The sequence below is a fragment of the Hemicordylus capensis genome, chromosome 2 (assembly GCF_027244095.1).
Source record: "Hemicordylus capensis ecotype Gifberg chromosome 2, rHemCap1.1.pri, whole genome shotgun sequence".
Taxonomy (NCBI): domain Eukaryota; kingdom Metazoa; phylum Chordata; class Lepidosauria; order Squamata; family Cordylidae; genus Hemicordylus; species Hemicordylus capensis.
In genome coordinates this window covers 105661357-105688985 of record NC_069658.1, presented here as the reverse complement: position 1 = coordinate 105688985, position 27629 = coordinate 105661357, and the positions used below count along the sequence as shown (strand labels likewise).

General features: G+C 41.1%; 1 protein-coding gene and 1 long non-coding RNA gene across 5 annotated transcripts in view; one reads left to right on the top strand and one right to left on the bottom strand.

Moving 5' to 3' along the window:
• Positions 1-26455, top strand: part of LOC128344258 (uncharacterized) — a 48816-nt gene extending 22361 nt beyond the window's left edge. The window contains exons 2-3 of one of the 2 annotated variants that reach the window (XR_008315754.1): positions 8786-8878; positions 26144-26455. This is a non-coding gene — a long non-coding RNA (uncharacterized LOC128344258). Of the gene's footprint in view, positions 1-8785; positions 8879-12017; positions 12721-26143 lie in introns of those variants that run through there. The other variant, XR_008315755.1, reaches the window with a different exon arrangement.
• On the bottom strand, positions 883-27321 carry ABHD17B (abhydrolase domain containing 17B, depalmitoylase). 3 transcript variants are annotated; one of them, XM_053294025.1, is made up of 5 exons: positions 27179-27312; positions 25366-25446; positions 12717-13191; positions 5898-6077; positions 883-5246 (listed from the first exon to the last, which is right to left on the bottom strand). In XM_053294025.1, exons 3-5 carry the CDS (start codon positions 13181-13183, stop codon positions 5027-5029), a joined length of 867 nt encoding a protein of 288 aa, XP_053150000.1. In that variant the 5' UTR covers positions 13184-13191; positions 25366-25446; positions 27179-27312; the 3' UTR covers positions 883-5026. The 3 variants fall into 3 exon arrangements, with proteins under 3 accessions (XP_053150000.1, XP_053149999.1, XP_053150001.1); XM_053294024.1 differs by lacking the exon at positions 25366-25446 and having other exon boundaries at positions 27179-27321; XM_053294026.1 differs by lacking the exon at positions 25366-25446 and having other exon boundaries at positions 27129-27234.
• Between the last annotated feature and the right edge of the window lie 308 nt (positions 27322-27629).

Sequence of the window (27629 nt, the reverse complement as noted above, 5' to 3'; positions counted from 1 at the left end):
ATGGGTGCTACCTACCATCCAATCCACAAAAGAAATGGGCAAATGGGTGATTTAAGTAATTTTTAACCTTTCCCCCAAACCCCTATAAGATCCTATCAGACTTTCAGGATTTTTTAAAGAAAGTTTCTAGAAGTTGCCCACTTGCCAATTTCATTTGTGGGTTGGGTGGTTGGTAGCACCTATCGTGCCCTACCACGCAACCCTCTTTCATGTGTCTAGGAGTTCCCCATTGTTTAATATGACTGAAACACTCGAAACGTTTTGAGTTGTTCCATTGTAACAGCAGGTTTGACTGCTGTTTCAGAAGAACATCTTGCCATTTTGTGTTTTGTTTTGAACTCAAAACAGAATACAAAATCCGTTTTGTGCACATTCCTACAAATTGTCATTCTTACTGAAAGGAATGTTCTACTCTCCTGTGTAATAGGAACATAGTATATGGCAGTTTCCTATGTCCCTGAGTCAGACCATTGGTTTATCTAGCTCAGTATTGTCTTCACAGACTGACAGTGGCTTCTCCAAGGTTGCAGGCAGGAATCTCTCTCAGCCCTATCTTGGAGATGCTGCCAGGGAGGGAACTTGAAACCTGCTCTTCCCAGAGCGGCTTTATCCCCTGAGGGGAATATCTTGCAGTGCTCACACATCAAGTCTCCCATTCAGATACAACCAGGGCAGACCCTGCTTAGCAATGGGGACAAGTCATGCTTGCTACCACAAGACCAGCTCTCCTCTCCTATCTATGCATCTCCTATCTGTGCATCATTACCAAGCTATAAGTTTTTTCCCCTTCTCCATCCTTGGCATATATAGAACCATAACGGAAACCAAAAACCCAGTTTTGTTCTGTAAAACAGAACTACACCAAACACATTGAAACACATCTCTAGTTAAAAGCTGGGCTTTATTTGAATTGTTTTAATGTACAATTATCAGCGGACGTTTTGTACAGAGTTAACAGTGAATAAAGCTTAGGTCTGACTTAACTATTGATCCAAATCTTAACAAGAAAGGAAAGAACACAGGCAAATAAGTTAGCCCACAGCTGGTAAACACATTAAAATCTTTTACCTTTAACTCAATGCAAGTAGCTGCTATTTTGGATAATTTCTTGTATTGTTCATGGAAAAATTATGGTTTAGATTCTGTAATAATGCAACATCCATAACTTTAACACATTTCCTTCTGCTGGGGTCCAAAATATCTCTAAGTAACCCGAATAATTTGAGGTAGTTCTCAGCCTGAAACCAGATTGTATGTGACCATTTCGCTTTCAGGCTGCAGAATTCAAATTGATAGCATGCCTTTATTTCCCCGAAACTATGAGTATTAGTGTTGCCCAGCTTGATGCTTCAAAGAAGTGAAAAGCAGTTCAGTCTATAATCCATGCTGCTTCCTCCCTCACTGCAGGTTTTTTTTTTAGCACCAGTCCAAAATAAGGTGGCAAGCCTCTCTGGGTCAATGGCTTCTCACCTGAGACAGTGATTATCTCCATTTACCAGATTGCTCACTAGTAGCCCTATAAGAAGAAGTCTCAGTTAAGAATCAGCATCAGATCATACCTGGTGTTGTGGAGGTAATGCTGGGAATTAGCAGGACTTGGTTTTAACACCCATACCGAGTACTACTGTAAGGAAAATGGATTAGAAGTCATACTTACCTCTTGACAGAAGAAACGACCTCTCTTAAACAAAGAAAGGGGGAGGGTTTCTTCACCCACCTCCTCCTAAAAGTTATCTGCAAAACTAGATTTAAAACAATTTGATTCTACTAATCAAAACATAGTTTTGTCTTGTTTTCTCAAATAGGTTTAGTATTTTGGTAGCCTCAATTACTAGATGGAATCAACATTCCCCCAATCTACAGAAGCTAATGTGCTCAACATATGAGCTATGTCAGTCAAAAGGAGTAAGGAACTAGACACAAGGCAACATTCGGTGTGTTTCTACACATAAAAAGGAACAAGTTGCATGCTATTCTAGCCTTATCCATTAGCAATTATGATCACACCCCCAGGCTGCAGCCTGAAGCCTGCCCCTTTACTGGCCAGTAACAAAATGGGCCACTATTCACACAAAATCCTCCAGAGTAGATACAGATGAATACATCACATAGCAGCCACATGTAAACTCACTGCAAGACAACCAACCATGACTACAGCTGGTTGTCTGCAGCCTCAACTCACATAGGGAGGCAAACTCTCTCATTTTTCCACAGCCACAATCTGAAGTGTACATTTGTGTGTGGATAATAAAAGTCACACAAGCTCAAGTTAAAGATGAACCACATAGTTGCAGCTGCCCTACAGTGAATTTACAAGCAGTCAGCACATGATTTTGTCTCATCCAAACACAAAGTGGAATTTCACATTTCAAGTACAGAGGAATAATATAGCTTCTATCCTCAGCCCCCCTCTTACAGCAGGTATTTAGCTACTTAAGAAAATGTTTCTAAAAAATGAAGACACCATTACCTAAAAATGAAGTTATAGCCCAAACTTACGTGAAGGACAATATGGGCCAGCACTGGAATTAAGAGGATTTATGTAGGAACCGCTTTTAAGTGTACAATTATTAATATTTTGAGTTGTTCATGAAAAACAGTAAACAAAGAATGGACACTTCTAAAAATCTTGTAATGATTTGATCTAGAAGTAGACAGTTAATGTTTCCAGTCCCAGCAATTAATCTGGCCAGTTTCCCCTTCTTGTTACCAACATGGCATCTGGCTCACAGTAAGTTCAGTGTTCCAGGGATGCCACTTTGCAAGCAGAAAGTTGATATTTGAAGATATAGGCATTGTTCCCTCCAAATTATTAAATAGCGGAGTGAAGTACGGACTAAACAGGTTCCTTCTTCCATTAAGGATAATAAACTTGCTGCTTTAGTACTGTAGAATAGGGCATGAGAATCTCTTCTTGTGTAGAGATTAAACCTATAAAAAATTCATGTGTACCCTATAAGATAACCCCAATAAGTTCAGTTACACTTTCAAAGAGTCATACTGTTATGGATGTATGCATATTTTTGCTCTATTAGAAGCCACCAAAATTGACACAGGCACTTAATATCATATGCCAAGTAATTTTTCCTAGATCAAACTGTTTTGAAGTGTGAAGCAAAGCTGGTACACACATTGCCAATTCGTGGCCTTAATGTATTTAACAAAAATGGAACCATAAAGGTATCTACCTTGAGAGTGCACGCATACAAGCACATGTAAAAAATACAGTGAGGGTGCTTTTGATCAGCAATAATAGAAAGCTGTATTTATCAATACAACTCCAGATGTAAACTGGTTGCCTTTCCTCCCCACACAACCCAGCCCTACCTGTGTAGCCAATTTTGCCACGGGGAAAAAACTCTGTGTAACCTGGACAATACAGGGAAAACTGCCTATAGCTATTGTGATCATGGCAGCACTTTTGCCTGTACATGGAGAAGTGTACAAATGTGTAACTATATTATCACATTTCAATTGAGTTTTGGCATTACATTTAAATATAGCAACTATGACAACCTCCAAGTGGTTTCCCCCTTAATATGTTCAGTCCTTCATTTATTAAGACATAAAAGCTATCCAGATCTCTAATTAGAAGCCAGCATGACTTACTTCATTTAAGCAAAGTACAGACTAACAGAATGCCTTGGATCAAGGTGACTGTCTAAAGTAGAAGTGAATGATGAAAATGAAGAAAAGAAAGGTCAGGATAATGGAAGCTGCAGATTTTGGCAGAATTGTCTTGTCACGTTGGGAATTGTGCTATTCTAGCTTTTTTCCCCCTTGTCACATAGAATAGACTAGTTTGGAAGAGACTCATTTTAAGTGTGTGGAATTTCTCTTATTTGAGCTTAACACATCAGAACCTAAGTATTCACAATACATAATACATTATACAATATTCTTGGACAATCACAAAAACTAGCAGAACAAGCAAACTATGTAAGGCTTTAAAATTAGAAGCACAGTGTGTATTGAAGAATTAATTTGTTTACAAATTAGGCTACATTTTAGGTCTAGTTTATTCAAGCAAAATTTATTCAAGGGAAAGGCAACTTATTTTACTATGAGTTAATTGTCAACATTCGTTTCACTATATAGGAGTACATTAGCAGAATTCTCATAATAACTGAAACAGTTAGTTCTACACTTACAACCTTCAAATCAAATTTGAAATGACAACTGCAACTTTGCATGTTTGCCAGTATAAAAATCAGATACATATTAGGGTTATTTGTTAAGTTCTTCTACTTTACATGATCATTTCAAGATGGCCACATACAAAGATCTTTACATATCATACTGATTTCAGAGAAACCATATGTAGTACTATATTTAGTTGCTTTAATACGGACCTTGTTACTAGGACTGGTTATAAGAGAATCTATATGTTGTGCCTTTGTTTTTGTAGAGCAACATGAATGGCCAAATAGGCTTTTTTTGGCCATTAATCATCCAGGAAGAGAGAATAAAGACATGAAAGGTAATAACACACTTGTTTGAACTTGCTCCCTATATAACAGGGCCTGTAAATTCCAGTAGTCAGTTTCATTCTTCTTTCTTATTCCTTCAAATGTAATGGCTATTTGTACTTTACAATTGCTTCAATTACACCTGTGCAACAGAATAAGTCACAGTACACTTTGAGATGTTTTAAAAAATATTGTATATAAACTTCTGATATGCTAAAGCATTTGGCAACACTTACAGCATGTGATTTTACATAATTAAAATTTCATTTTCCTCCCTATGATTTTTTTTTACATCTTAAGAAAACTTGCAAATTGACTTGTTTAGTCTACGAAAACTTGCACAAAATATATGAACTGCACAAGCTCGTCTTCATCATCTGTTGTTCCAGTTAGTACTGGTATTAAACCTTCATTAATTGTGTTTACAAATCATTACCTGTACATTTATGAAGGCAACTGACCCGATTTGAAAACAAATCCATCAGGTTTTATGCTGTGGTTAGCAAGTTGTGCAGTTGTGCAACAAAATTCAACAGCAACTAACTATATAAAGCAATTTACAAATTCACCAGTTCCTGTGATACAAACTGTTTTAATCTTTCAAGATATTGTCCGTAAAGCTCAACATCATTATGCCCTGCTCCTTCTACCCACAGTGGTTCCACAGGTCTTTGGCAGCGCTCAAATAACGCTAGGCCATGCGAAAAGTCAATCACTTCATCTTCAGTCCCATGGATTATTAACACTGGAGATGTTATTTTAGAGATCTTGTCAATGCTGCAGGAAGAAGAAAAGAATCAGTATACAGAAGAGCACCTTCACAGAACATATGACTTACTTAAGCACATTGCCTAACATACAAAGTATGAGTTGTACACAGGGAACACTTCCATACTCACACGAAGGGGAAGGGCAAGTTTCAGCGATTCCTTTGCAACCACCTGAGCCTCAGAAAAAGTGTCTAAGGATTGAGATACTATTAAAAACAAATTTTGGGCACGCAGAGGCAGCTACAGAGGGAAAGGCGGGTGGGGGGGGAAATGGCTGAAAATCACTCCCCTCTCTGCACGCATCAAAGTATTCCTTATGCGCAAGTATTCCTTATTACTCAGTAGGTTGGGCATTAGCTCTGAATTCCGTATTTAAGATATCCGAAGTGAATCAGAAGTTTACCTTGCTTGACTGACATTAGTGGAGGCATTCAAATCAGAATGAACCATTCATGTGGTTTGATTTGGAAATGACCAGATAATCTTATTTAAATCGTATTCAAATGGTTCCGTGTCAACCAAACCTTTCTTTGTTTCCACTTTATTGACTTATTTCAAGTAAGAGTTTAACATGTTGTAAAACCTGCTAGGTTTGCCATGAAGAACATGCCGAGTGGCTAATTTTTCCTCTATAACCCTTGTAAGTATTGCAGCTTACTTTGGGAATGCATCAAAGCAGTAGGTCTTCTTAGTATCAGGGAAAGCTACTCGCATTCCTGAGGTCAGAGGAGAATGAAGAATTACAGCAGCACTTTCATAACGAGCAGCAAGATCCACAGATGGTACTGTTCCTATGCTTTGGCCATATATAATCACATTTTCAGGGCGTATTCCATACCTGAAAAAGTAGTACATTGCTTCAAAATTGAGCAGATAGCCTATAAACATACATACAAGTTTGCTACATGTTTGAATATCCTGGAACAACATTAATTACAAAGTCTGAAGGCTAAAGCATTTTCTTTTCAGTTCTTTTATTAAGTGTAACAAACTTGAAATACATTACTTGCATTCTACAAACACTGACGTTCAGAAAATAATTACTTGCAGACCAAAAATACTTTTAAGATGAAAGAGTATCTGGAATCAAGTAGTGTTCTACTTGAGGCTGAACAAGATGAAGCAGTTTCTGCTCCTTTTAAGTAATGATTGAGGATATAAAAATGGTATTTACCATTTGTCTGGCAGGCATTTGTTCTCTCAAACATTTCAACATGTCCATATCACTTGCTGGAATGTAAGAAGAACTATTTACAAATAACCCAACAACTCTCCAAAACTGTTTTTTAACATGACAAGAGCCATGTTCAGCCCCCCAGCCACCTTTTCTTTGGAAGTAACGGCAGAAGTTAATGGTAGTAAGAGGCTGTAAAAAAGAGGTAGTCAGATACTGTGTCTAGGAGCCAAAATATCAGTAAGGCTTTAGAATTGTGTTTTTCTAACCTGCCCCCTCATGATAACTGAGGCTGTACTTTGCATAGGCCTGATAATCAGGTCCGAGGCACTGCAAAAAAATCTGGAGGATTTTTCACCAGAAACAATTCTGATGAAAAACTCATCTGATACCAGTAAAACATTTGACACAATACTGCCTTGGTATTGCATTGAACAGCATCAGGTGGGGGGTGGCGGGGAGCTTATCTTTGTTGAGGATATTGCTTCTCTGAAGAAACTGGCTGCCTTCTGGGCCAAAAAAAAAGTTGGGCCCTCTAACCATAGGGTGTGGGCATTATTTGTAACAGAAGAGACACCACATCGTGACATTGCCTCCAGTATTCTGTGTAACAGGGATTCCAAGATGATGTTACCTACTATTCCCATAATCCCTAGCTGCAATAACCTTTGGCTGGGAGATTCCCAACATCTGGGAATCCCTGTTACAGGGAACACTGATTGCCTCCTTTCTGGCTCACTGTAGAATAAAACTAGGGAAGAAAAGGCAGCATTTTGAGATGCTGCAACCGCAGCTGCCCAAAGAACAGTCAATTTTTTCAGATAATGAGATTTTCAATCAAGGGAACCTCCCACACCACCCTCCGATGCTGTTCAATACGATGCAGTATTGTATCTCACACTTTACCAATATCAGATAACTTTTTCATTAGAATTGATTCAGGTGGAAAATCTTCCAACAGAAATTGCATTTTAATGAAAAATCCTCCAAAAGGGCTTTACCCATAAAAAAGACAACATCATGATGTTGCTTCCTTTCTTGTGCACTAGACGGTGTGACTAGTTTGTTTTTTAAAAATCTTAATTAATCTTTATTAAAATAAATTTACAATGCTAAACAAAATTGATCCAAACACAAACAGCAAAGCATAGATCATCAATCCATCCACACTCTAGTATTGTCTTTGGTAGGAAAACAACCGTAATTTCCCCAATTGGAATAAAGAATAAGATCTGACCAAATTACATAAAAATAATTATTTGTAGTCTGGTTTGCACGGGACCTAATAATATGAGTTAGCTTTTCTGAGATTGCAATATGCCATAAATTCTTGTACCAGATGTCCATCAACCAGGTTTGATTTTCCCAGTGTTTGGTTATAGCTAACCTGGCAGCATTTACCATAAACACATTTTTTTGGATGTAACATCTGTACTGACCCCAGAAAATAAATTTACTAATGCCAGCTGGCAGCATAATCCCATTTTCTGGTTCATGATTCTGCGCACCTCCGTGAAAACCTCTGTCCAAAAAGATAAGCCCTAGGACAGGTCCACCAGAGATGAAAATAGTTCCTTCATCCCACAACCACTCCAGCAAAGCTGAGAGCAATCTTTTGGGGTGTATCCTATCTTTACTGGTGTCGGGTACCATCTATGGAAAACTTTGAGAAAGTTCTCCTTAATTTGGGCTGAAGAGGAAGTGACTAGCTTCCATTTCCACACACACATCCACTCCGGATCTTTGCTTTCCTGTTGGAAATCATTCCTCAAGTCGTCTTAAGGCTAGGCAATGGGTTAAATGTGTTGTTTATCATATAATTCAGGGCTGCCAAAACCAATACTTCAAATTTTGTTAATTGTCTGTTTGCTTGTGCTGTTATTTCTGGGGTGGATATAAAGGATCTGCACTATAAAAGAGGTATCCATGTACAGTGCAAAGGACCCAAAATTTGCCCTATAGCCTCTAGGGATGTCCCCTAATGAGGGTGTGACTAGTTAAAGAAAGGCAGTGATTTTAAGTGCTGCTGCTGCAGGCACTCGATTTCCTCAAGGAAGCCAGATCTTAAGGTACACTCCAGCAAAGCACTGAGTAGATACCGATGTATCAGTTCAAAGCGATCCAAGCCACCCCAGAGGTAAGAGTGCACAATTTGATCATTACTGGGATTAGGTCAATAATCACAGCCGTGAACAGCCCTGATGACACTACTTTGAGCAAGGGATTTTTATGTCATGTCACCGGAATCTACCGGTGACAAGGAAGCCCTAGGGCACACCTAAGCAGCTCTTTGAATCCTAGCCTGATTGCTTAACTCAAGAAATCACAGTGACATATTCAAGACTAAATGGTTTGTGTACGTTCTTTGGCAGGAATCCAGTTCATCCTGCACCTAATGAAGTTGCTTGTCAAAATTGCAGGCCATACCAAGCACTTAAGGAAACATCTTGAGCATACATATGCAGGTATGTCAATATGCTTTGGTTTTCTTGCTACTACATACAAACATGGCTTCTTTTGTAGAATTAGAATGTCAGCTAAGTATTTAGACTAGGTATGAGTGTTCCCTCCCAGTTGTTCGTGTGTGCATGCACTCACACGTTTTTTGTGTCAGCTCAGTCAATTTTAGATCCTGCTCAGGTGGAATCCGGAATGCACCACTCCGAATGCATGTGCGCACACACTGCCTTGATAATGCTGCCCAAAACAAAACTCATTCCGCATACAGATGAAAAAGGTTAGAGAGAACACTGCTAGGTATCTTCCATTTTTTATAGTACAAGAACTAATAAATACTGTATGACAATAAAACTACTAAAACAGAAGCACCCACAGATTGCAACCCTATATACACTTGATTTGATTGATTGTGTGCCGTCAAGTCGGTCAACTCCTAGCGACCACATAGACAAGATTTTCTCCATGATGATCTGTCTTCAACTTGGCCTCTAAGGGGTCTCAGTGGTGCATTCATTGCTGTCATAATCTAGTCCATCCATCTTGCTGCTAGTCATCCTCTTCTTCTCTTTCCTTCAACTTTGCCCAGCATTATAGACTACTCAAGGGAGCTGGGTCATTGCATAATGTGTCCGAAGTATGATAGTTTGCACCTGGTCATTTGTGCCTCGAGTGGAAGTTCTGGAGTGATTTGTTCTATGAACCATTTGTTTGTTTTCCTGGCTGTCCATGGTATCCTCAAAGGTCTTCTCCAGCACCAAAGTTCAAAAGCGTCAGGGCTTTTTCTACCTTGCTTCTTCAAAGTGCAGCTTTCGCATCCATAGAGTGTTACGGGGAAAACCATTGTCCAAATGATTCTAATCTTTGTAGGTGTCGACACTTCACGGCATCTAAATATCCTTTCCAAGGCCTTCATTGCAACCGTATCAAGTACTAGTCTGGGGCAAATTTCTTGACTGTTGGATCCTTTACTGTTGACAGTGGATCCTAAAAGGCAGAAGCTATCCACTACATCAATGTCTTCATTGTCAATTCTGAGGCTGGTTGCTGTACCCGTAGTCATTAGTTTAGTCTTCTTTACATTTAATTGTAGTCCCATTTTTTCACTGTGTTCCTTGACTTTCACTACTAGAGCTTGCAGATAATCTGCTTTCTCAGCTATCAGAGTGATGTCATCAGCATAACGCAGGTTATTGATGTTTCTTCCTCTAACTTTAAAGCCACGCTCATTTTTTTCCAATCCAGCTTCCCTCAGTATATGTTCAGCATATAAATTGAATAAAGAAGGAGAAAGTATACAGCCTTGTCTTACTCCTTTGCCAATCTGGAACCAGTCTGTTTCGCCATGTTCCGTCTGGACTGTGGCTTCCTGTCCTGTGTATAGTTTTCTCATGAGAACAATGAGATGTTCTGGTTAGGGGTGTACAATTCGGATTTTCGGTGATTCGGTTCGGGACCCGAACTGAATCACCCCTGTTCTGTTTTCTGCCCGAATATGGGCCACCCGAATCACCCTTGATTCGGTTCGGATTCGGATTTAACCCGAATCCGAATTGATTTGGGGGGCAAAGGGCCCAGGGGCAAAATTTTGGGGTGGGGTGGTAGTGCCCAATGGGTGGAAGCTACCACCCCAATTTCAGGGGGATTGGGCAAAGGGCTGATTTTTGGTGAATATTTGAAGTTTTAGTGACTTTGGGGCAGTTCGGGGGCATAGCATGGGAACTGGGCAAAAAGAGTGGGGTGGTAGTGCCTAATGGGTGCAGACTACCACCCCAATTTCAGGGGGATTGTGCAAAGGGGTGATTTTTGGGGAAATTTCTGAAGTTTTCGTGTCTTTGGGGCAGTTTGGGGCAGAAAGTGGGGCCTGGGCCAGAAGAGTGGGGTGGGGTGGTAGTGCCTAATGGGTGGAGGCTACCACCCCAATTTAAGGGGGATTGGGCAGAGGGCTGATTTTTTGGGAATTTTTGAAGTTTTGGTGTCTTTGGGGCAGATTGGGGGCAGAAAGTGGATCTGCCCCAAAAGAGTGGGGTGGGCTGGTAGATAGTGCCTAATGGGTGGAGGCTACCACCCATCCCCAGTTTCAGAGTGATTGGCCAGAGGGCTGGATTTTGTTGATTTTCTGAGGTTTTTCTTCATAAAGTGCTTTGTGGTAGATTGATTCGTTCATCATATTCATAGTAAATGCGAGTGTGAAAAAGTGAAAGTGGGGTCATGAGAGTTCTTTACTTGAAAAAAAAATCTCATTTGCTATCACTGAATGAGAATTCACACCTCAGAAGTTTTTCTGAAGGGATGTTATTCCCTTATTTTCTGAGGTGTGAATTCTCATTCAATGATAGCAAATGAGATTTTTTTCAAGTAAAGAACTCTCATGACCCCACTTTCACTTTTTCACACTCGCATTTAGAGAATCACCATATTAAAAGGTGCCTCTTTGCCAAGTTAGCAGAGGTTGTACAAAATGAATTAAGTTCACAGAATGTGGTTGTTGGTGCAGAGTACAAACAGAACCATGAATTTTGTATAGCTTGGTCTCGAGACAAAAGGTTAAAATACCAATTTAATGTCAACTGGCTAATAAAATGCTCATTATTATGTGTTTGTTAAAATCTCTCACAGATGTGTACAAACTTTCACAATGTCCAAAATATACTTTGTAACCACTGTTTTAAAATAATCATACAGGGCAAGCTTTTGGAAACTGATTTTAGGTTAGGATCACAATCCAGAGGCTATAGCTATTCCTCACTAAGACACTAGCTCTAAGTTTGCCTCCTCGTCTGTTCAGTTGCAAACTGTTCAGTCACGACTAAGCACTCCTGAACCAATGAGACAAGTCAGTCACAGTCATGATTAACAGTGGATGCTGTCCGATTTATAGTGAAGGTCAGAGAAAGCCGAACTGTAGACCATGAGCCATTGCTCCCTCTGCACAGCTATAACAGCTCAAGGAAGTGGGGTGGGGGATACACAATACAAACATTTAGGAAGCAATCTTGGGATGCAGAGACTTATTTCTATTATCTATTTACTAGATACACACTGGAAATGAGGGAATTTTAAGAGCAGGCTGGTCTTTTCACATTTTAACTTAAATATGCCAATATTGTGGAGAATTTATGAAACCTTATTCTGTTCATATTTCAGACTCCCTTCCAGATGTTTGTATATCAATGCCATGAAAATTACAAAGCCATCCTATAAATCTACTTGCTTTATTATCAAACTATTATTTTACTATCTCCACTTACTTACAATTCACACGTTACTCACAACTCTAAACACCATCATCTCATCATTTGAACATAAATTTCTTAAGTAGCTAGAATGTGCAATAAAAGCTCATGATTCAATAGGTGTGTAGGCAAGGATTCATTTCTTTGCCGACACACCTACTGCCATGCTCCCACTAGAATGTGACATTGCACGGAATACCATGTTTTCCTATTCCTGTGCTTTATGTGCTGGTTTTATACTAGGTTTTCTCTGATGCAAGTGAGCATTCAAACGTTCAATTCCCCACCAGATTTTTCAAGTGAACACGGTTACAGGATAAGATGCTTTTCTTGAAAACATGAATCAGATATAAGTTTCAAAAGAAGTCTTTTACTCAGTTGGATCTCCTTGTTTATGCAGAATTGCTTATTTTATTAACACATGCTTTGCGTTCCATTGAAAAACATTGGTTTGCTATCCCATTAATTAATGATTCACTTGGAAGATGAGGGATGAAGATATGGATGAGCTATGTGTCTGTATAAAAAACTTTTATGAACTAAGATATTTTACAAGAACATATTCAAACTCGCATAAATGCATACATTCTAAAAGTACACATCTGTTTACCTTGTTCTAAGTGCTACCCAAGCAGCATCGATGTCAGCATACAAATTCTTCTCAGTTGGTTTTCCAGAACTTGCTCCATATCCAGAATAATCATATGAAAATATGTTGCAATTAATCCGTGAACCAAGTCCTATGTAAAAGCTGCTCATCTGACCCAAGTCAACAGCATTTCCATGCGAGAAGAGCAAAGTATACTTGGCGTTAGGGGAACAACGCACAAACATACAGGCAATCCGGTTACCTTTGCTGGTTCTAGTCATGAAACATTCAATGGCATCTTTTTCTCTAGAAGAGTATTGCCAGTCTGCTCGTTCAGAAAGATGAAGAGTCCAGCGACTCCCACTTTCATCACACATCAGAGTATATGTAGGGTCTGGGGGCAAAAATGCCAGTTTGGAAGCAATTTTTCCAGGACATGGTGGACAACAGAATAGGCAGCACAGTTCACTAAATGAAAGATTATTCATCTTCTAATCTGAAAGAAGAGGGAAAAAGTAGTATTAGCTTCTAGTAAGATTCCTAAACAAACCTTCTCAGAATACTAATATAACAGGGATCAGGGTAGATTAAAAACAATGCTTTAAAAAAATTAAACACATACCGATTACCAAGTTTTAAAACAGATTTTTAGAAGTGTTGGCAATAATTTTACCTTTAAAAAAAACCAGGTTAAAATCAATTATGAACTAAATGTAAACATTTGACCTTTTAAAACTGATCTTATGGCCCTCTTATGAACTCCTAAAATGCTACTTTTCCTTGTAAAGAGAGAACTATCAGGAAAATATCTTCACTCTTCATCAAATGGTGAAAAGCTCACCTAGTTACAGAATAGCTTTATATTGGGTCAGCACAAGTTCAGCCATTGATTTACCTGGGTGACCTTTTACTCCTGTTTTATGTCTAGTTATCACCCAGTCTCTGCAACTGACTTAAGAGTCAATACAGTCATCCCTCACAAACTGCGAGGGTTCCATTCTGGGCAAATTCATGATTGGCAAGGTATTAAAGTAAATAAAAAATAGGGGGTTAGGGGAACCGTGGTTGTGAAAAGACTGAAAAAGAAAAAAATACCAAAGAATAAGCTAAAAATCATCTAGAATCCCTTAAAATCACCAAGAAGAGTGAGCAGATTGAATCTCTGGAAAATTTTGAAACCTCCAAAATCAAAGTCATTTTAAATTGTGAGGAGTCAGCAAGGATAACCAAGAGGAATGAGCAGACTGAACCTCTGAATCCCCCTAAATAACAACTACCCATCACTAACAAATTTTGCCAGCAGTTGATACTCAGGTCGCAGTTGGCAAGTCCGGTCACAATTTACCAGTCTGATGACTGGTCGGATGACTGTACTTTAACTAGAAATTATGCTACTGACCATTAAAAGAACACACTAACTTCCTTTTTTTAAAGATTGCAAGCCCTTTTGGAGGGGAGTATTTTTACATGCCTTTTGCTATGCAAACCAAGTTGGGGATTACAACACCCAATGAGGCAGGAATGACCACAATGCCCATGCAAGTGGCTTGCTCTTATCCAATCTAGCAAACAGGCAGGAGTGAAACACAGATGGATCACCAATCAAGGCAAAAAAGGGCTCCAGAAGTGCTGATGGAGGACTCCATGGGAGAAAGGAAGAGATGGAAGACCCAACAAAACCTACTTGCACTTGATCAGATCTTTAAGAGCTGGTGCATTAAACTCACTAAGCAGGTCTCCATTAATAACCTGACCACTGAGTTCTGAATCAGTGGACATTTCTGGATATATAACATAGCCTGGCTGATCCACAGCATGGATAGTTGTGACCAAATAATTGCTTTTCATAATGGGATAGAGGGCCTATATCCAGGTCCACTTTTACAATTAACACAGGTACAGTTGTTCACATAAACATGTCTTTAGTTTAGTTTATTACTATCAATGATCAAAGATCAGCAATGCAATTTAAAACTTTACAGAAAAGTACGGATAAAAAAGAATACATAAAACAACAATAGTAAAAATCAGAAGGAGAACAAATCCTATTTGCATATAAAGATAGCCGTTATCCAACATCCTAACCGAGCCAAGAGTCTAGAAGACAGGACAGGAAGTTAGTTGCTGTCGAGTCCTAATAGCAATAGAGCAGAACTTAGCTACCTTATACATAATGTAAGGAATTTTATCTGCAAGCAAAAAAGCAACATAAAATTCTTCTGAACGACCAGGTAAAGATAATACAATTGGAGTTTCTCTGTTAAGTTATAACCAGTCTGTACAGGTGTTGAAACAAAGAATTCTGGACACAGAATATCAGAATGACCTTAGTCTTGTTTCTGACTATATCAGGAGGAGATTTGATTTTCCTTTTGGAGGTTCGTCTTCTTATTTACAAACTTTAATCTACCCCCGCCATCAAAGGGCTTTTTTCAGGGCGAGACACAATGTACTGCCCTCTGCAGTGCTTTCTGGGAGATTTTTGAAGGTCCCAAGGAGTGACAGACTTTGTCCTTGTGGTCTAGGCTAGGGGATGTTGAAAATGTACATGTTCTGTTGCATTGCATAAGCATGTGTACAAGTGTACTGTATACTTCTTTAGCCCAATCTGAATTGAGCTAAAGAAGGCCAATGAATGAAGAGAGGATTTGGAGGGATGGATTAGAGCTGAGCAAGGAGAAAACCCCTGTCTGGATAGAATGTAAGGGATAGGGGAGGGGAATAGAAAGTGAAACCAAAAGTGAACGGAACCTATTCATGCAGTCCTGAGGCAAACTTTCCCAAGTGTATCCTCCATTGTAGAAGAGAAACACCTATCATGGCAGCATACCATAAGAGACTCATTTGGGAATATTTTAAATGAAGTTTCTGTACCTGTGGATAAGACAGGCATGCATGTGAAATGCAAACAGTGCAACTAAGAAATGCAAGGTCTGGTATGTATGTATGTATTTATTTACTTTTATATCCCGTTCTTCCTCCAAGGAGCCCAGAGCGGTGTAAGAGTCACCCAGCTAGTTTCATGGCTGAGTGGGGATTTGAACTCGGGTCTCCCCGGTCCTAGTTCAGCACTCTAGCCACCATTCTAATACCTACCTTCTAAAAATTAAACCTAAATCTATCCCTGAATATGTATTAAGGTATATTAGACAACAATAATTTACTTTTTCTAGAAAATGATTAAACAAACTTCCTGACTAGTGATTTAAATAATTAAAATTACCGTATTTTTCGGACCATAAGACGCACCAGACCATAAGACGCACCCAGTTTTTAGACTGACCGCCCGCCCGGATTGGGGGCCGAATCGGCCCAAGCTACCGTACTGCCAACGACGATGACTACCCGCCCAGATTGGGGGCCGAATCGGCCCAAGCTACCGTACTGCCGCCGCCGCCCGCCCTCCCTCCCAGCTGCCCGAGTCCTCACCACCACGTGGGCCAATCAGGGACCCGCAATTGGAGAAGGAGAGAGGAGTTCGCAAACAGAGCTCCTCTCTCTGCAAAACCTTGGCCCGAACTGGCGCTTTGGGCGCAAGCCAGTTCGGGCCGAGGCTTTGCAGAGAGAGGAGCTCTGTTTGCGAACTCCTCTCTCCTTCTCCAATTGCGGGTCCCTGATCGGCCCGCGTGGTGGTGAGGACTCGGGCAGCTGGGAGGGAGGGCGGGCGGCGGCGGCAGTACGGTAGCTTGGGCCGATTCGGCCCCTAATCCGGGCGGGCGGCGGCGGCAGTACGGTAGCTTGGGCCGATTCGGCCCCCAATCCGGGTGGGCGGGCGACAGCATTCGGACCATAAGAAGCACCCTCATTTCCCCCCCACTTTTTTTGGGGGAAAGTGCGTCTTATGGTCTGAAAAATACGGTAAGTCCTTCTGTGAAGCAATTTAAATCACGATTTAAATCTAATCAACCCTGAAGCACCCTCAAGCTATAAACCTTATCTTTAAGGGAAAAGCACTTGTTTAGCACAGGCCAAATATCACAATAATTTATCCCAGAAATGATATTAAGTGTTTGCCTGATTACCAGAGGTAACCAGGAATTATATCCCAGATATATCCTGCCACCACCATCTGGGGAATGGTAGAAGCAGGCTTATGTCTTTTTAAGCCCCTTGCCTTCACTGCAGCAGCAACTTCAGCAGTGCTTCAAGTGCTGACAACAATACTAATTCCTGCCAGTCATCCTGTTTCCCCCCTCTAGTATGAGGCAGGAAATGACCCCATAAGAATCAGCCTGCCACCATCACCAAATGTAAGGCCCTGAGCAGGCAAGCAAAAATTTGAGGCGAGTCAGTTTTATACCCTTTGTTACAAAGTTGATTTAACCCTTTTGAACCAGTGTTTAACTACCCTCTCACTTTATAAAACAACATATGTTATGTTTATCATCATCAGTGAAACAGCTAAACAAACACACACTTTGGTGTGTGTTTGAATTGTGCCATGAACTAAATTGATCACATCAGAAGAATTAACAGAATTGCATCCAAGACGCCTGCAAACTGGGCAAGGAGGCACCTTTTAACGTGGTGATTCTCTTTATTTAGCAGGGGGAAAGTAACTGGCCCCATCTACCCCCAGCACAGTACCTCCAGTGACTGTTACTGGTGTCTATCTTAAGTTTCTTTTAGACTGTGAGCCCTTTCGGGACAGGGATAGATCTTATTTGTTATTTCTCTGTGTAAACCACCCTGAGCCATTTTTGGAAGGGTGATATAGAAATTGAATTAATTAAACAACAACAACAACAACAACAACCACCGAGCAGAAAAATGGAAAAATAAGCCACTGCATGGTCAATATTTGCACAATATAAGTGGAAAATCAGACATCACCAAGACCTGGCAATGGCTTAAGAATGGCAACTTGAAGAAAGAAACAGAGAGTTTAATACTGGCTGGACAAGAACAGGCACGAAGAACAAATGCAGTAAGAGCAAAAGTGCCGCCTTTGTAAAGAAGCGGATGAAACAGTGGACCACCTAATCAGCTGTTGTAAAAAGATCTCACAGATTGACTACAAACAAAGGCATGGCAAGGTAGCAGGGATGATACACTGGAACATCTGCAAAAAATACAAGCTACCTGTAGCCAAAAATTGGTGGGACCATCAAATCGAAAAAGTGGTAGAAAATGAAGATGTAAAAATATTATGGGACTTCCGACTACAAACAGACAAACTTCTGCCACACAATACACCAGATATCACTGTCGTCGAGAAGAAAGAAAAACAAGTCAAAATAATCGACATAGCAATACCAGGGGATAGCAGAATAGAAGAAAAAGAAATAGAAAAAATCACCAAATACAAAGATCTACAAATTGAAGTTGAAAGGCTGTAGCAGAAAAAGACCAGAATAATCCCAGTGGTAATTGGCGCCCTGGGTGCAGTTCCAAAAGACCTTGAAGAGCACCTCAACACCATAGGGGCCACAGAAATCACCATCAGCCAATTACAAAAAGCAGCTTTACTGGGAACAGCCTATATTCTGCGACGATATCTATAACAGCAACAACATTGACAATAAAATTCTGGCATCCCATGTCCTTGGGAAGGACTCGATGTCTGGATAAAACAAACCAGTTAATAACACCTGTCTGACTGTGTAAAATAATAATAATAATAATAATGCCATTCCAATTCAAAATGGTACCTTTAAAACTCCATACAACCCGAGACCAGGATACTTTAAAGGATCACTTCTGTCCATCTGCATCTACTCTCACACTTAGATCAATATCAGAGGTCCTGCTCCCTATCCCCTACCATTTGAAGTTTGGAAGGTGATCCCGAGACACGTCTTTCTTGGTTGATGCGTCTGTTGTGAAATGCTCTCATTAGGAAGGTACAATAAACTCAGTCAATGCCTGCTTTCCATCATATGGTCAAAGCTTGGCTCTTCTAGAGGGCTTTTAAGGATGCTATCATCTGAACATTTGAAGGATTATGGGGCAAAAGTGCTCCTAACTTCATTCATTACCATGTTTTTTAAAGTTGATTTTTCATGTTTCTGATTGTTTTACTGAGAAGGTTGTTTACCACCTTGTGTATTACAACTGAAAGGTGGGCTATAAATAAAAAAGCCAACTTACTTTTTAGAACGCTTTTAAGAACAAGCAATGGAGAGACTTAATGTAGTTCAAATTCTACAGATAGATTTCAGTTATTTTAAGAGCAACAATGAGCAAAATAATTCAATTCTACTGACTAGTTGTATGATTTACACAATGTTACCAAGCAGCTGTTTATTGAATATCATCTAAGAAAAACTGCCAAGATTAAACTAATTAGGCAAGTTCCAAACTTATCTTCTCTAAGAGTTATTAATAGTTCACTGTCCACCTGGGAGAAGCCAACGGGCAAGGCATCTCAGCAGCTCTCCTGGATACAGTATGATTCAATGTTTTCATCAATGCCTTAAAGAACAGACCATATTTATCAACTTTGCCAATGACATGTATCTGAAAGGAGCTACAAACCTTTTCAGAGGCATAAAACAAAGTGATCTTGATAACCTGGAAAAATTGGATGGAAAAACTCAGTTTGAAATTCCATTAAGGAATATGCAAGGTTATTATAAATGCAAAATGGGATAATTGCCATTCTAAATTTTGCATAAAGTTGTACCGTCGAGTCGGTGTCGACTCCTGGCGACCACAGAGCCCTGTGGTTTTCTTTGGTAGAATACAGGAGGAGTTTACCATTGCCTCCTTCCGTGCAGTATGAGAGGATGCCTTTCAGCATCTTCCTGAATCACTGCTGCCCAATACAGGTGTTTCCCATAGTCTAGGAAATATACCAGTGGGGATCTGAACCAGCAACCTCTTGCTCTCTAGGCAAGTTACTTCCCCAAAATGTATCAGGGCAGGATGGGTTCTTGAGAGAGATGGAGCCTCATCTCCCTGAGCCAAGAGCTGGGTAGACTGAATGCCCCCAAGCATGCAGGAGACCCTCACTTACCCACACTGGATTTGGGACATGGCGAAACCTCTAGTGCATCATCATCCTGACCTATCCAGAAGAAGCTTAGAACGAGTTACTGCTTGGAATTAATGCTTGTTTCCTATGTGTACTAAACTATGTTTTCAATAGGTGGCCATAAATATCTTGTTATGCCAGTGTTTGATTAGAACTCCAATACACAGATCTTCACATAGAGAAACAGGAAAGGTTGTACAGGGTAAATTATGTTCAGAAAATTCCCCAACTTGAACAGTTTGAGAAACAATGAATTAAGCAAGGTTCTATGAAGAAATCCTCATACTGGGCTATGCAAGATTTTTTTAAAAAATGAACATTGGTTCTGAAAATCTTATTGCATTTTACTGAAAGTCTGAAGACTGATACCTATGTCACTTGCTAATCTGAGAGGGGCTACAGTTTAAATTAGGTTTTCAAACAGAGCAGTAAGCAAAGACCACTCAAATACAGCGTAGTGGTTAGAGTGTTGGACAAGCCTGGGAAGACCCGAGTCTGAATCCCCATTCAACCATGAAACTCAGTGGGTGGCTCTGGGCCAGTCATGTATAAGAACATAAGAACAGCCCTGCTGGATAAGGCCCAAGGCCCATCTAGACCAGCATCCTGTTTCGCACAGTGGCCCACCAGATGCCGCTGGAAGCCACAGGCAGGAGTTGAGGGCATGCCCTCTCTCCTGCTGTTACTCCCCTGCAACTGGTACTCAGAGGCATCCTGCTTTTGAGGCTGGAGGTGGCCTATAGCCCTCTGACTAGTAGCTGTTGATAGACCTCTCCTCCATGAAGTTATCCAAACCCTTCTTAAAGCCATCCAGGAAGTTGGCTATCACCATATCTTGTGGCAGAGAATTCCACAAGTGGATTATGCATTGTGTGAAAAAGTACTTCCGTTTGTTGGTCCTAGATTTCCCTGCAATCAATTTCATGGGATGACCCCAGGTTCTAGTGTTATGTGCGAGGGGGAAGAATTTCTCTCTATCCACTTTCTACACACCATGCATGATTTTAAAGACCTCTAATCATGTCTCCCAGCAGTCATATTTTTTCTAAACTAAAAAGCCCCAGGTGTTGTAGCCTTGCCTCATAAGAAAGGTGCTCTAGGCCCCTGATCATCTTGGCTGTCCTCTTCTGCACCTTTTCCAGTTCTACAATGTCATTTTTTAGATGTGGTGACCAGCCTGTATCTCTCAGCCTAACCTACCTCACAGGGTTGTGAGGATAAACATAACCTCTGAGCTCCTTGGAGGAAAAAGTGGGAAATAAATGTAAAAATAAAAAAAAGTCACTGTTTTGCACAAACATTGAAACAATTATTGCATCACAATTTTACTAGTCCAGCAGAAATTCTAACATTACCTCAGCAATTAAAATACTCTTTACATATAGCTCAACAAAACAAAAGAAAGAATGGTTTCACATGTGTGCTTAGCTGTGGTTACCTGTTTGCATGTAGCAATCTGGAGTAATACGCCTGCACATTATGTCAGCAAAAAGTAGCCCTGGTGGCTAGTTTGTAACATTAATACTTCCACCAGAAGTGCATAAAATGTAAAAACAAGCAAACTCTACAGCTTCATGGCTTGTTTCCGTTGTGCAATACTTAAAAGAAATAGGATGTTGATGTGTAGGGTAAGATTAGAAGCACATTTTGCTTAAAACAAACCCCCAAAATTTGCAGCCTAAAGCCTCTTTGGAAATGTAGATAAATGCCTAAACCAATATTATGCTAAAAGGTAGCACAACATTCCAATTTCCATACCACTAGATAGTTTAAGTATGTGCAGACCACTTGATTAAATCAATACCCCTATCTCACAATGTAATTATTAAAATTGCCTTTCAGGCTAAAATCAAAACTGCATTATCAATAATTATTCTGTTTGTTACCAAAGGAGAGAGTAGTAAGTGATGCTTTTATAGGTCAGCCTTGTCGTCCAAGTCTATACTGAATTCTGGCAAGTGGTTATCAGATCAAGCCTTCCTAGTGGTGCTGTCCCCAAGTTCATATACCTGGCAACAACTCTTAAAGAGTTTTAGACAAACAAAACTAATATTTGCTCAAAACTGTTTTTACTTAATTTAGCTTATTGAAATTTTGCTGCTTGCTGCTTTTAGAGTTCCCAATCCTATTAATGTTGGATTATTTAATTGACTGCTGTTTTAGTTTTAATATTATGTTGCTGTGAATTAAATCCTGCCTCATCAAGAAAAAAACATTAAGGTGGCTTATAAATATTTTAATGTGCATAAATTTACTTAGAAGCAAGTTCCTGGAGTTTAAGGAACAGTGCACATGATTACAGTCTAATTTTTTTAGTAGTGTCTTCTGTGGATATATCTGTGGACATCTCTCTCTGGTGTCTCACATTGGGGCAGCAACCAGATTTCTATCAGTTTTGGCTGACATGGCACCTGTGTCTGTTTCATGAGATAAACGACCTCAAAACAATCGTGCATATGCTGGCAACCTCTTGACTACTGCAATGAGATCTATGTGGGGCTGTCCTTGTATGTAGTCTGGATACTACAATTGGTGAAAAATGTGCCAGTCAGGTTGGTCTCTGGGTCATCTCGAAGAGACCATATTACTCCTATATTAAAATAACTACACTGGCTACCAATATGTTTCCAGACAAAATACAAAGTGCTAGTTATAACCTATAAAGCCCTAAACAGCTTAAGCACAGAGTAATTAAGAGAACATCTTTTTCACTATGAGCTCCATCCCCCATTGAGATCATCTGGAGAGCTCTGCCTGCAGTTGCCACCTGCTTGTCTGGTGGCTACTTAGGGATGGGCCTTGTCTGTTGCCACTCCAAGACTTTGGAATGTGCTCCCTACCAAAATAAGAGCCTCCCCACCTCTGACAGCTTTTTAAAAAGTCTTTAAAAGGGCATTTGTTTGTCCAAGCTTTTTAACTAGGATTGTGTTTTTAAAATTGTTTTAATTTTTGTCTTAATTCATTTTAAGTTGCAAAACCACCCAGAAATATGTTTGGGGCAGTATACAGATATAATACATAAAATATATTCAGATGTTCAAAAGAGATATGAACTTCTTCCCAGATCTGTCAACAACTCAGCTGTACTTCCAGCACACTCCCAGTCTTTCTAACAGGACAACCGATACTAGGGGTCTGCACAGACGGTTTAGTGTGGTTCGGTTTAAATTTGGACCAAATTCAAGCCAAAATGAACCGGTTCAGTCAAACTAATCAGCTGGGCCAGCTGGTTTGACAAACCAGCTCGAACTGATTCTGCACATCCTTAACTGTTACTTGACTAACAACAGTGTAGAACCAATATGGCTCCGGTAAACACTGCTTTTAAATAAGCAGGATGCAAGTGTTACAAGAACAGCCTGTTTGGGAGCTACAGGCAGCATCCCTCTATATGATTTGGAACTGCAGGCTTGCAGTCTCCATCTTGGCTACCTGGACTCGCAGAACCACAAGCCTCCACATGTCATATTAAACTCTTAGTCACTTAGCAGAAGCAGCATGGGGCACTTTTACCGACTGAAAGGTAACCCCCATGCCCCTGTCTCACAATAACAGAGAAGGATTCTGGCTGTGTAAGACAAGTTAATGAGATGGACTATTTCTCAAGACAACAGTCAAACTCCTCTTCTTGTTGGCACAAAGAATTAGTTGAATGAATCACAAAAGAAGCTCAGATAAGGCTGTATCACTCCCTCCTCACTATCACAGCCTTAATGGTCTGGCATGGACCAGGGCAGAAGCTTGTTAGCATGAAAAGCATTCCAGTTCCCACATCTAGGTGGTCTTCGTATCCCACATAAGCTTTGTGCTCACCCATTTACTCTGCCCCATACAGATTTTTCAAACCATTTCATTCTATTCTCTATCAAAACTGCACATACCAGTGATTGGATCATTCGGCATGTATTCTTTTTGTTAACCACCGATGTCATCCTCTGTCACCAGGAGGGGTGACCTGTGTTTGGCCAGAAGGCATCTTTGTGCCTATTTTAACCCTGAGCTCCACTCAATAGTGTGCTCCTTTGGACCCACCACCTGTGTGTGCTTTGGCTCTGGCAATTCTATCTACCACAGCCATTGCTCCAGCTTCGCTTCCATCTCCTGATTTGGACCAATCTTTTGATCCAAACCACAGACCATGCTTGACTGCCTTAGAGAGCCAGTCTCCCCTGGATTTTCCCTGGATCCCTGGCTTGTGCATGACATGCTTGCTTCCCCTCTACCACATCCTTCTGCTTGGGCCCTGAGAAGGAGGATCCCAGCATTCCCCATCCTGCAAGTGTGACAGACACCCTGACAGAATTGGAAGGTATACTAACAATCTCTCCCCTCCTTCCTAAATCTAAACTCTGCACTCCAGATCCTCTCTCTCTGGCAAGCCTTAAAGTGATTTAATCACAATTTAATCACCCTTTAAAAACGCCTCTTCACAAGTCTCTGATTTACACTGCTAGTTAACGTGTTATTGACTTCATCAAAATTGCCTAACCATTTTTCATTCCCTGTACCACAATAAATCTGATTATACCATATTTTTATCTCAAGCCTTTATTTCCAGACCAAAGCTTTTCACAAATTGACACTGCAATGGACTATTCACTCTCGTCTCGCTAATTCCCAAGCCCAAAAGTAGTCATGGGACGTTACGCCAGCATTCTAGAATAGTTTCATTAACACAAGCTATGTTTATGCTTTGCTTGATTTTGTTGATTAACTTTTCTAAGGGACCGATAGCAAGATGGATGAAGGGGAATGGTGATCTAAAGACCTGGGGAGTGGATGGGCAATACAGCAAGAAGGTAGCAAACAGAGGAAAGTCGACCTCCTCCCCTTCCATTTAAGGAGTTGGGGAAAACAATGGTATAGCTGTTTCTGGTTTTTAAATGGGTGCTGTACAAGTCTTTGAACAGGGTGCCTCTTTTGGTGTTCTCACATTTGTTTGGGAACCAGCATGGCATCAATAGGTTAAAAAGGATGATCTATCAAGCAATTCTTTTGTAATGGCACTTGAGAGCAGTTATGGCTTTCTCCACTTGTACTGTTCAACATAAGTGAAAATCACAAGGTGGTAGATAAACAGTGAACCAAGCCACATTTTATGTAAAGTTCTGATGCATTAAACACCTCAATCTTTGTTAAAGTTCTCCTGCTTCATAAGCTTCCCCACAGGGATGTGCACAGAATGTGATTTGTGTTCTGTTCCGAGCTTGGACCCTAACACAAATTCCCAGAACATTCCATCGGAACAACATTTGGCTAGCTGGTGTTTCTGATGGAATGAGCTCAGAACATTTTGGGTGTTCCAAGCACCATTTGGCTGACTGGTTCAGGCACTGGCTTCTGACTAGCTTGTGATCTCCTTGCTTTTTGGTTGGCTTATATCATACAAATCAACTAGAAAGAAGAAAAGAGACCACAAGCCAATTGGAAGCCAGTGCCTGAACCAGTCAGAAAGGGAAATACAGTCAGCCAAATGGCGCTCGGAATGTTAGGACTTCCAATGGGGTTGTTCCATTCAGAGCATTTGTGGAAGAGTATATATGAAAAAGCATTCCAATAGTGCATTTTTTATGTGTATGAAGGAAGAATATTGCATCAGAATTTACTATGCTGAGATTCCCATAATGATGCTCTAAACAACAATAATATCCATATGGCTTAATTAGATACTTTGCACTATTTCATTATACTCACGTCTCTTTAGAAAGCCAATGAAGCAATCATCAACAAGTGGAAGGTCAGAGACTACAGGTTCAGGACAACATAGCTAAAAGACTAAAGTGGTTGCAAATTAGAAGTTAAACAAAATAATAATTCCTTTTTAAAAATTAGACCAGCATAATTTTGGGTAAAGTATGTACACAGGAATAATAGCATTTACTGATTATCACAAGATACATCAAAGCCAACTGCAATGAAGAACTCTTGACTATGAGCATCTCAGACATAAATTTGAACTAGCAGTTGAGTGGAAATTAGAATTTGTAATTCATTTTACTAGATTGACAAGTAGTAATTTGTGGATTTGGGCCCAAATCCAAGAACACTATTATGCACTCAACTAGTAACAAAGAATACCATAAAAAACAGGAGAGTGATCCTAGGTTTCTATGTCTACAAAAATCTGAAGAGCATATTTGACCAGTGTGAACTAACAAATTTCCAGTACGAGACAATGACAAGCAGTATTAAGATACAACTCTGCTGACAAGGAGTGTTTATTCACACTGGCTGTTCTCCATAAACACCTATCAATTTCTAACAAGTAATGTATTTTTAAGGGAAACAATAAAGCCATGAACAGAAAGTAAAGGGACAGAGGAGCTATGTTTCCCAACTTGTGACAATCAGATTTAATAGTATTTACTCATTCCAAAGCACTACACTATAGCAGTTTCTGTTTAAAAAAAAATCCAAAACACAATCTGTCCATTCATAAGCACTGAAATCCAGCATTGTGTGTATTTTACAGTCTCAAACTGGTACCTCTTTGCACCACCACAAGACTGAAGCTTAGGGAGTCTTCAGAACTTCAAGAACAACTCAGAAGCGAAAATGTTTTTAAAGTAAGTCAAACAAGCAAGAGGCAGTTATTTACAGAAGTACGATCCTTCAAACTCGTCAGCCAGGTTTCCTTCAGAGTTTCTATAAAGATCAAGATCCAACAGGGCTGGACACACAAATGATCGCGGTTGGGGAGAGCTTTGTTCAGCAATAAAGCAAAGCTCTTCTCTTTTCTTTTGGCACAGTATGCTCTTTATACCTAAAAGATGGAAGGGCTCTCTCTCTCTCTCTCTCTCTCTCACACACACACACACACACACACGGTACTAATAATCACACTGTGGGTCTTTCTCCCTTCGAGGCGCTACGGGGGTGGGCATGTGCCTGCGTAACACCAACCGGGCCCTCGACAACGTATTACCACCACCGCAGCCCCTCCACACCTCCTCAGCTTCCCTTCTCTCTATGCCTTCTAAAGTGTACGAGGTAAGGCCAGGCTCGGCTACTGGTTTCGTGTGGCTGCACAGCCCAGGAGGCGAGTCTGTGCGGGCGGCGGCCCCCAGACCCCTCGCAGAGAACCAGAAGGAAGGTCTGAGCCCCGCGACCGCGGAGGCCAAGCCGCCCTAAGTCGCGAGGGGCGAGTCTAACAAGGCGGGTCTCTCTACGACTCTCTTCTGCTGCGAGCCACGAGAGGAGAAACAAAGCGGTGGTCGTCCCAATGACGATAGGGAAAAGGAGACGGCGCGGGGACCAAGGACCTTCACCCGCCCGCCTCCGGAGCACAGTTTTCTGAGGGCGCCCCAGGTGAGCAGCCAGTGGCTCTCCCAGGCAGCGTCCAAAGCACTCCCTCCCTCCCCGCCTGCCCGACGAAAAGCGCAGGCTCCCGCAGTTCTGCCTCAGGCACGCAGCCCGCCCTCCGCAAGGCCCGAGACCACTCAACCCGCTTCACAGACCTCGCTCCACGGTGGCCGGGAAGGAGGAGGAAGAAATAGACAGCGCTCACCTTCCGACTCGCGCTCCGCGAAGAGCGCGCGGCGCGTCCAACTGCCTCGCTGGGTGGCGGCGCGCTTGCTCACTCGCAGGCAGGCAGGCAGGCGCGTGCGGCCGGCCCCCTCCTCCCTCACTGGCTCGTTTAACTGCCGCCGCTCGAAAGCAGCAGCCGGTTCTGCTGAGTAACCGTAGAGACGGGCGCTTCAACTGTAGTCCCTCACTCCTTTCGGTGACGGCAGAACAAAAGCCACATCACAGCGGAGGGTTCTGTGTGCGGCCTGGGCGACAACCCGCCCTTACTACAACTCCCCAGTAACTGAATTGGATAAAAGACGGAGAGAAATAACCCTGGCAATGGGAGTCGGTCAAGGCGGGGCCTGAGCCTTGCGGACCGGCAACAATGAAATACCCCTCTCTACTTGGTGCTGCCAGCAGCCAGTGATCCTAGAAGGAAGGCGGGACTG

Excerpts from the sequence above, each read along its gene's own strand:
- ABHD17B (XM_053294024.1), bottom strand. The coding sequence starts at position 13,183 with ATGAATAATCTTTCATTTAGTGAACTGTGCTGCCTATTCTGTTGTCCA. Across the intron at positions 6,078-12,716 it reads TGGGTAGCACTTAGAACAAG|GTATGGAATACGCCCTGAAA; the intron begins GTAAACAGATGT and ends CTACTTTTTCAG. Across the intron at positions 5,247-5,897 it reads TGCTTTGATGCATTCCCAAA|CATTGACAAGATCTCTAAAA; the intron begins GTAAGCTGCAAT and ends TTCTTCCTGCAG.